The sequence below is a fragment of the Sminthopsis crassicaudata genome, chromosome 1 (genome assembly GCF_048593235.1).
Source record: "Sminthopsis crassicaudata isolate SCR6 chromosome 1, ASM4859323v1, whole genome shotgun sequence".
Lineage (NCBI taxonomy): Eukaryota > Metazoa > Chordata > Mammalia > Dasyuromorphia > Dasyuridae > Sminthopsis > Sminthopsis crassicaudata.
In genome coordinates this window covers 485716667-485726665 of record NC_133617.1, presented here as the reverse complement: position 1 = coordinate 485726665, position 9999 = coordinate 485716667, and the positions used below count along the sequence as shown (strand labels likewise).

At 39.4% G+C, this 9999-nt stretch overlaps 1 protein-coding gene across 8 annotated transcripts in view; it reads left to right on the top strand.

Annotated features, from left to right (window-relative positions):
• The first annotated feature begins 451 nt into the window (after positions 1–451).
• FBXL18 (F-box and leucine rich repeat protein 18) overlaps positions 452–9999 on the top strand; it is a 131598-nt gene continuing 122050 nt past the window's right edge. For 5 of the 8 annotated variants that reach the window (XR_012484611.1, XM_074281229.1, XM_074281227.1 and 2 more), the window contains exon 1: positions 452–621. Coding sequence is in view for 4 of the 8 variants with exons in the window: in XM_074281229.1 (XP_074137330.1) it covers positions 604–621 (18 nt within the window). In the remaining 4 variants the exon portion in view is untranslated. Of the gene's footprint in view, positions 622–657; positions 1733–8259; positions 8328–9999 lie in introns of those variants that run through there. The other 3 variants (XM_074281233.1, XM_074281230.1, XM_074281231.1) reach the window with 3 other exon arrangements.

Here is a 9999-nt window from a genome sequence, read left to right as displayed (position 1 = left end):
TTTTTTTTTCCCCCCCCCTGAGGCTGGGGTTAAGTGACTTGCCCAGGGTCACACAGCTAGGAAGTGTTAAGTGTCTGAGGTAAGATTTGCACTCCGGTCCTCCTGAATTCAGGGCTGGTGCTCTATCCACTGCGCCACCTAGCTGCCTCTGACTGAGGTTTCTTTTCACTACTAAATGGATTCGCACGTCTAAAAGGTAGTGCTTTAGCTCCTCCTTTTAACCCGAGTGTGGCTTTGAGTATCTAAGTTGCGCCCCGCTCGCGCGCGTTTTGTGTACTTGCGCGCTCGTTTGGAAGCTGGGAAAGAGGAGGAAGAAATAGCGGCGGAGGGAGGGGGTGGGGGAGGTTAGTCCATTTGCCTCACTCAAGATGGCGACCGCGAGGAACTGCGCAAGAGGCCGAAGTGGCTTTCGGAAGTGACCTCATCTGGTCTGCGACGGAAGTGGCGGGGCAGCCCCGCCCCCGGCCGCCAGGGCCCTCAGTTGAGCAGCCGAAGCGCCGGGTTTGAGTGGCGCCGGCCGGGCTCTGGGAAGGCCCCGGCGTTGCAGACTCGGTTGGCTACTCGCCGGGCGGGTGGCGGCCGCGGCGTCCTCGGCTCCGCAACATGTCCAGCTCCGGAGAGGTACTACAACCCCAGGCGCCCTGCGCTCGAATCAGCCTCCTCTGGGCCCGGCCGGCCCTTTCCCCGCCCCCTCCTCCCTAGACTCCGGCCCCCCTCGGACCGCTAGCCCCTAACTAAACTTCCACGACTACTGCACCCCCCCCTTCCCTCTGACCATGCCCTGCGTGAGCCCCAGCACCTCACCGTCAGTTTCTCCATCCTCCCGTCAGCTTCATCTCTGCTTCCTCGTCCAGTTCCTTCAGCTCTGCAAGGGTCTCCTACTCCGCCGCGCCGCTGCCCCTTCCCCGCCTTTGCTGCAGCAGGAAGAGCCTGGGTTCGAGCCCTGGTTCTGCGCCGGCCTGCAGTGCGGCTGTCAGTGGCTCGGTTCCCTGGCGCGGTGGGAAGAACAATGGCTCTGCAGCCCGAGTTCAAAGCCAGCCTCAGACACTTCCTTTCCGACCTTGGGCAGGCAGCGTTTCTTCCGCACCTTCATTTCCTTATCCATTAAACGTGGAGCTGGACTAGGTGGCTTCTGATGTTGTTATTGAGTTCTAGATCTGTGGTCCGTGTGCTCTCCCGGGTCTCGGTTTCCTCATCCATAAAATGCTTCTCTCTCAGCATTTCACCTCCTTCCTTGTCCAGTCGTCTGTTCTTTCTCTCATCCCTCAGTGCTAACCTCACACGCTTGCCCCTCTCAGGTCCCCCCTTTTCAGCGCTCTATTTCTTCCCTTTAATTCGCTATCCTTTTGCCTTTCTCTTTTAGCTCAAGAATCCTACTCTGCTTTCTTGTCAGTCTTTACATTCCTGCTTTAAAAAAATGCATCTTCTGCCCCATCATTGCCGAAGCGCCCTGATCCAGTGGGAAGCCTTAAGTTAAAATCTCAGCTTTGCTGTTCCCTCATGGGAACAGCAAAATCATTTAACTCCCAGTTTCCATTTTAGTAAAGTGAAGAGATTGGGCTAGATGACTTCTGAGGGTTCTTCCAGCCTTCTGTCTGTGGTTCTCATTCTCTTGTTCCAGGCCTTGATTTCCACTTAGGAGTCTGATTGTGTTGTTGGCGATCTAGTTAACTTTTCTCCCTCAGAAGATAAAATCATCCTCCATTCAACACAGATCCCGATAGATCTGAAGGTGAATGAAGCTGACTTCTCTGGTTGAGTGCTACCGTCTATTTTATCTTCTTCATGTTGCTCTACACTCCAACGATGCTTTGCGCAGAATTGGATTGTTGTGGGTATTGACAATGTCTCCTTCCTTTCCGAGTCCCCGACAGCTTTGATAACATCTTGTGGCTTATCTCTAAGATTATAAGGGAAAAAAGTGCTTGTGATCCATGTTGAAAGCTTCATTGCGAGGTTAAATTGACAAGTTCCTTGAGAAGATTTGGGTTTTCTTTGTTATTAATATTTAGATTTTATATGTTTAGATAAACAACATTTTAAGTAAATTTGACCCTTCCTGGAAAATGTAGTTCCGTCACTTCTGTTGCTGCAATGATAGTGGATAGTAGTAAAAAAGAATAGAGTGCCAAACAACATGCAGGTTCGTTTATCTACAAATTTAAATTTAACTGCTATTGTTGTGAATTTGAGATCTTAATCTAGTGCCCACTGGATGACTAAAGGAACTGAATATTTATAGTCTTGCTGTAAAAAAAAAACAAAAAAAAAAAAAACAGTTCACAGGTTCTCCTTGGAGAGTTGACTTGAGTTAGTTTCAAAGGCAATCAAGTACAAGAAGAATAATTTCAGAGGATACTTGACCAACTCATCTAGAAGTGCTTATGATGAGTATAAGCAAAAAGACCATTGAAAAGATAATTGAGGCTTCATCACATAAGCTGCAGAGAATGAAGCAGAGGATTTCTACCAAGTACTTGAGAAAATCTTCCAAACCACATTAAAATACACTCTCATAAATGGCACCCGCAGTGTGAAGTTAAGCACAAAGAAGGATGGTAAAATAAATGAAAAGTATAATTTGAGTTGAAGAAATATTAAGAGTCCAAAGATACAAGCTCACCTACCATTTATGAATGCTATTTTTGTGAAGAATTACTGACCTGGGAGCCATTTCAGATTCAGCTGTCTTTGTGCACTAATTTAGTTAGAAAAAAAGATTAAAATATTTTAATATGGAGAGTGAAAATGATGGAAGGATCAAGCTATTTCCTGTTTGGATGAAAGAATAATGGTATCATCAGTGAAAATGAGCAAGTTAAGAGAAGAGAGAGAAGGATAAGATAGATTCACTTAAGGTTTGTTTACTTTGAGGTATTGGAGTGATCAAAGGGGGAGGTGTCTAATATAAATAAGGAGCTAGACATGATAAATGACTACATAAAAAGCTAGAGAGTGAAAAAGTTTTTTACTTGGGTTCAGAAAATTAAATTCTGAATATTATGAATTATGAATAGACTTTGCCTAACAACAGTTTTTCTTCGTGATAAGGTAAAGTTTTATACAGAATTTTATAAAGAAGTTTATATAGTGCTCAGCACCTAAATGTTACAGCCCTTGGAAGTGTGCTCTTAACTCTTTTCTAAGTTAAGGCATCTTACCTCTAATCAGATCTTTTCCCAAACTGGATACGTGGACTCTGCCCTTGTGCTCTGATAGAAGGATATTTATTTTTCTAGCTCTCTATCTCAGTTTCTAGTGTTTTCCAGACTGTGTCTCAAAGAGATCCTTAAGTTGCCCCCACCTTTATGTTGTCTTCTCCCATTAGAATGTAAATTTTTGAGGGCTGGCATTGTCATGGCATTTTGCTTAACCCAGCTTCCAGAATACAATAAGGGCTTCATAAATGTAGTATTTATGTATTGAGGTTCTACTTCTATATGGCAAAGAAGAAAGCTAATACAGTTGTAGGTTGCATTCAGAAAGACTGCTGCTCAGGAGGATGTTGATACTCTGTCCTTGTTAAAACATCTAGAATATAGCTTTTTTTTTTTAAAGAAAAGAAGCCTTTAAAAAAAAGACATTGATATTTTGGAGTGTTTATAGTAGGATAACCAGAATGGTTAAGGGCTTTGAGAACATGTCTATGAGGACTGGCTAGAAGAACTGGGGGTCTTTATGTTGGATGAAAGGAGATAAAATTTGGCAGAGACTATAATAGCCGCGTTCAAATATTTGAAGGGCTGTCAAGCAAGAGGAATGAGATTCATTATATTTGGTTTCATAGGGAAGAAGTTGGCACACTGATATGGAAGGTACAATAGCACAAATTTGGATTTGATGTGAATAAAATTTCTTAATAATTAGACAAAACCAAAGTAGACTGCCTTAGGCATTTGTGAATTCTCTGTCATTGGAAGTCTTACTGCAGAAGAATCTGGCTGGCCACTTTTCAAATATGTTACAGGGAATTTCTTGTTCAGGATAAGTTTGGAAAAAAGCTTACTTGAAACCATTATATAAAAGGATGATTAAATTTTTATGAACACTATTCAGATGGATCTGTGGTCTCATCTTTTTGAATGTGTGCAGTCCTATGTGACTCAGTGGGTCAGTCTTCAACATCTACATTAGGCAGCCTTCCTCACTTTCTCTTGATAAATAGATACCATTGGAGTATTAAGGTTGTATTATTATTGTCTCATCTATGCTAGAGGGCTAGCCCATCTTTTCTTCCTAGCATATTTTCTTGATCATCTTCAAGATCCCTTGTTGGATACATGTTGCAACTTACATACCTACAGTGTACCTCTCCAGTGCCTTCTCTGCAATACCCATTTTCAGTTCTTTAGAAACTGTCGTCTTCTGTGTTTCTCAGCCATTAAAAAAAAAAAGGAAAGAAAACTGTGGCACTTTGTTTAAAAACAAAACAAAACAAAAAACCTTTATCTCTCCAAGAAGCTTTAGATCATTAAATAAAATTTCTAGATTTCTGAAAGTAATTCAGCCTGTTCTCTTGTTATAATCTGGTCAGTTGAAATTCTTTCATTTTGTTGGTCTTTTCAAGTATGGTTTATCAAGCCAAACTCATTCAGAGGGTTTCAGGCTCTTTTCCAAAAAGCTTAGCAGTGATTGCTGCTTCATTGGAATCAGTTAAATTTCATACAGACAGGAGCATCTGGAGGATGTTCCTAGTAAAATCAGCTTCCATTTAGATAGTTTTGAATCTCTTCCAAGATGATGTTGAGCACCTTTGAAGAGCATATAGCTATCTATTCTATGCTTTGCCTGATATTTATGACCAAAATTGAACAACGTTATTTCAGTAATATTTTTCAAGGAATGTTAAATATGTATAAGGAGAGATCTTATTGGAAGAGGGCTTTTTACTCTACCAAATTAAATGCTGTTTCAAATCAACAATAACCAGAGTGGGATTTGTGTAAAATGTGTTATGGAGGAGAGATATCCTAGGGGGTATGTGTGTGTCCTAAAGATTTTGCTCTTTCAATTGCATAAATAGTAAGCATTTATTAACTGCTGATGGTATTCTGGGAATACAAAGAGAAGTTAAAGACCTCTCTTTGGTCTTTCCAAATCTTTTTCTTTTTCTTTTCTAAGTTTTTAGTAATTCTGTTCTTTAGTCTGATTACATATAGATAGCTGATTCATTGGTGACTTATGTCAGTAACAAATCTTTTCCTGTCAAAATGGTTTGGTGGTGTTTTTTTTTTGGGGGGGGGGGCGGATAATGGTGATATATTCAGTGTTTGCCATGTCCAGCATCAGAATTCTTTTTTGAAAATAGTCATGATGTAAAAGTGTAAAGCTTCTATAGGCTACAAGTTCTTGGCCTTTTTAATTCCTCCTTTGTGACCCATGCTTTCCAATGTGTTTCTCACCATCCTCACCTATTACCCCTTCTGCATTGAAATCATTGAATATCAAAGTATGTATAATATTCTCACAAAATATGGAAAGCATTAAAGGAAAAAATAAACCTGCAGAAGACTTGATATAAGATTTATCTAATCCAAGTTGTCCCAGTTTTTATAGATAAAGTTGGAAAGAATTTAATAGGAATGAAATGGAATAGATTTGCTAGTATTTTCTAGTATTTTGATAGTGAGTGACTTTTCAGTGTAATGTCCAAATTAAGGTTTTTAAATCCTCAGTACTTTATGAAAAAGCTTTTTAAAGGAAAAAATTAGGTTTCAAGAAAATAATGCTAAAAATTATGGCTGAACCTGATCAAATATACACTGAAGAAATTTACTATGTGAGTGGGAGGAGGGTTTGATGAAATTTTTAAAGTGCTCAGGAATTGCTTCCCCCCCCCCCCCCCCCCCTTTTGGAAGGTATATCAAAGAAGGGATTTTTCAAAGACAAAGAGGAGACAGGCTTTGCCTTCAAGGAGCTTACATTCTACTGGGTTGCAAAATATACATGGATGGGTAAATATAAACTATTTTAAGCAGGGAAAGAATATTAATAGAGGGGAGGGAATCTGAATACTTTAAGAAGGTAACACCTTAGGTGTTCTTCAAAGAAGATAAGTATTTAGTCATGTGAAGTTGAAGGAGCCCACTCTAAGCCTGGAGAATGTCATGAGCAAATGTGTAGAGGTATGAGATGGAATGTTGAGTTTGGGGAACAGTTAGTAGTCCAGTTTGACTAGAATGTAGAGGTGAGTAATATGAACTAAAGGCTAGAAAGGTAGGTTGGAGCCAGATTGTGGCTGTCCTTAAATGCTAGGCTGAAGAATTTGTTATTTTTATTTTTGAGACAGTAGGAATCCTCTGAAACATTTTTGAGCATGGGAATGATGTGTTCTATATCTTAGACAATTTGGACAGCTATTTGTAGGATAAATGGAGAGTACAGAGACTGAAAGCAGAGAGACCAATTAAGAGGAAGAATCCAGGAGGATAGGAAAAATCACAACTAGTATGATTTCCAAAATTAGCAGACAGAGCAAATAGTAGCAAGTACAACTCCTTAAACTTCCCTTTTCATCTCTATATTAGCAATCATTTATATTTGTTTTAAGATTTGCAAAATACTTTAGAAATATTATCTCATTTGATCTTCACAACAACCCTATGAAGTAGATGCTATTATTTTCTTTTATAGATGAAGAAACTGAGACTTGGTTTAAGTGACTTGTCAATTATCCAATCAGTAAACATTTATTAAGCATCTACTAAAAGATAGACAGTCTCACCAGCAGATTATTGGAATAATCAAGACATGAGGTAATGAGCACCTGGCCTTGAGTGGTGGCAATGTCAGAGGAGAGAAGAGGACATATCTGAGAGATGTTGCAAAGATGAAATTGACAGGCCTTGGCAACAGCTTGGATGTAGGGGATGAGAGATAGTTCTTCTAGGTTGTGAATCTAAGGGGTTGGGAGGATGATGTTACCCTGTATTGTAATAGGGAAAGTAGGAATCAAGGGAAGGGTTTAATTGGAAAGTTAAGTTATGTTTTATACATATTAATTTTAAGATGTCTACTGACCATCCATTCTGAAATGTTTGAAAGGCAGTTGGAAAAGGGAGATTGGAGATTAGCAGAGAGATTGGGGCAGAAAAGATAGATTTGAGAATCATCAGCATAGAGATGATATTTAATACATGGAAATGGATGAAATCACCTAGTGTGGAAGAAGAAAGGGATACTTGGGGTTAGAGGGAATGATCTGGAGGAGGATCAAGCAAAGGAGACTAAGAAGGAATGGTGAGAAAAACCAGCAGAGAATTTTGTCGTGAAGACCTAGACAGAAGAAAGTATTAAGGAGGAAGTGATGATCGGCAGTGTCAAAGGCTTCAGAGAAGTCAAGGAGGAGGATTGAGAGGAGGCAATTGAATTTGTCAACTAAGACCATCATTAACTTTGGAGAGATCAGTTTTGATAGAAATGATAAAATCAAAAGCCAGATTGTAAAAGGTTAAGAGAGTGAGAAGAAAGAAAATGGAGGTACTTCTTATATGGATGGCCTTTTCAAGTTTACTACAAACAGCAGAAAATACAGGAAGATAGCAAGAATGGCAGGATCAAGTGAGAGATTTTTTAGGTAGGAGAGACTTGGGCATGTTTGTAAGCAGTAGGAAATTTGCCAGTAGAAAGGGATAGATTAAATCTAAGTGAAAGAATGGGGATGACAAAAGACAATCTGTTGGAGACAGGATGAAGTGGGATCACTTAAACTTGTTAATGGAGTTAGCTTTGGTGAGGAGTAAAGCCACCTCATTATGTGAGAGAGGGATGAAAAAAGAGATAGTGGCAGAAGGTGTATGAGAGGAGATGAAGAAGGGAGGAGAAATTGACAGTGAATGATCTCAATTTTTTTTGTAAAATATGAGGCAAGGCTCTCAGCTGTGAAGGGTGGAGGGTAGGGAAGCCATGGGAAGTTTGAGGAGAAATAAGGTTAGAAAGAGCCACTTTAAAAAATGGGATAGTGAATTAATAAGGGAGGTATAGTAGCAGCAGTGAATGCTCAGTTGAGGTTATATAACATAGAATTATGTAAGGGACTGAGTCAGTTACACACTAAGTGTCTGAGGTAGCATTTGAAGCCACCTCTACCTGACTCTACCAGTGCTCTCTCTACTATGCTGAATTATTTAAATAAATAATCTATATGAGTATTGAAGATATCGTGTGTGTTGAAGGTATTCTGTATATTAGAGATAAAACTATAGATGTAGAATTGGAAGGGACCTTAGAGGTCATTGAGACCGCTTCCTTATTTTACAGGTGAGGAAACAGAAGCCCAGAGAAGTTAGGTAACTTGCCTGGGATACCACGCCTGATAAGTGCTTGAGGTAGGATTTAAATCCAGATCTTTCTATATGTAACATCAGTGCCCTGTCTATGATGCCAAGACATCTATGAAAATAATCTCCACAAGTATTGAAGGTATTCTTGATGAAAATAATGAGAATGGACCAGACCTATTTTTATGGATGATTCTTCCATAGCAAACTCTTCTCTCACCTTGAAAGGTAGAGAACTTGAGATTTTTGGTCTATTATTACTCTCCTTCCAATTAGTGATATGCGGCTGGAGTTTAGGAGAGAGACTAAGGCTGGATAACAAAATCTGGAAGTTGCCATAGAGATTAGTGAACCCTATAGTGAAGAGATCACCAAATGAGAGAGTGTATTGGGAAAAGAAAAGAGGATATAATACAACCTTTGGGTTTACCTATAGGTATAATGTAGATGAAAATCTAGTAGAGGAAATTGGCAAGGAATGGCACAGGTGGAGGAGAATATGAGAAAACAGCATTACAAAAGTCAGAGAGGAGAGTGTATCCAGGGAGAGAAAATGGTCAACAGTGCTTCAGAGGTCGAGAAAAATGAGGATTGAGCAAAGACATTAGATTTGGCGGTTAAGAGAGTAGCTTTGTGATTGATAGATACTTTGTTGCAAAGAATTTTTAAGGTGACATTTTGTGTTACTGAATCAATTGCTTTTTTAAAACACAAACAGTAAGTTTAGTGGGACTTATATTTTCTATTTCTAAGTCAGTTATGAGACAATTAAGATTATCTCTCAGGTGGAACAAATTAGCTCCAATAGAACAGTTAGTTACACCCAGCTAAAGGACTCAGGGAAATGAGTGTGAACCACTACATAGAATTCCCAGTCCCTCTAATTTTGTACGCCTGCATTTTTTATTTCCTTCACAGGCTAATTGTACACTATTTCAAAGTCTGATTCTTTTTGTACAGCAAAACAACTGTTTGGACATGTATACATATATTGTATTAACTTATACTTTAACATATTTAACATGTATTGGTCAACCTGCCATCTGGGGGAGAGGGGGGAAAGGAGGGGAAAAGTTGGAACAAAAGGTTTTGCAACTGCCAATGCTGAAAAATTACCCATGCATAAATCTGGTAAACAAAAAGCTATTAAAAAAAAAAAAAAAGATTATTTCTCATTTGCCTTTTAAAATAAGGGGTAGACTTCCCCCCACCCACCCATGTCCTTAGCATTTTATCATCTTTCAGATATTCTGTAAATGAATCTGGAGTTAGTGTGATATAGTGGAAGGCATCCTGCATTTGGAATCAAAGAACCTGAAGTCGTGGTTTTACAATTGAACTACTTATGTGATTTTTAACCTTCTGGGTATCAATTTCTCATTTGTAAAATGAAGAGATTGCATCAGTTGACCTCTAGAGTTACTTCCAGTTTTAAACCTTGATTTTTGTGATCCCTCCACAACCTCACCATTGGGTTGCCTTTAGCATCTATACCTTCTATATACACTTTGTTTAGTTGGGTTGCTTTTCCCATCTTTGTTCCCAATAGTGCAAGAGTTCTTAACCTGGGTATCTGAACTTATTTATTTATTTATTTTTGGCTAAGGCAATTGGAGTTAAATGATTTGTCTAGGGTCATACAGGTAGGAAGTGTTAAATGTCTGAGGTCAGATTTGAACTCCTGACTTCAGGGCTGTTGCTCTATCCACTGCACCACCTA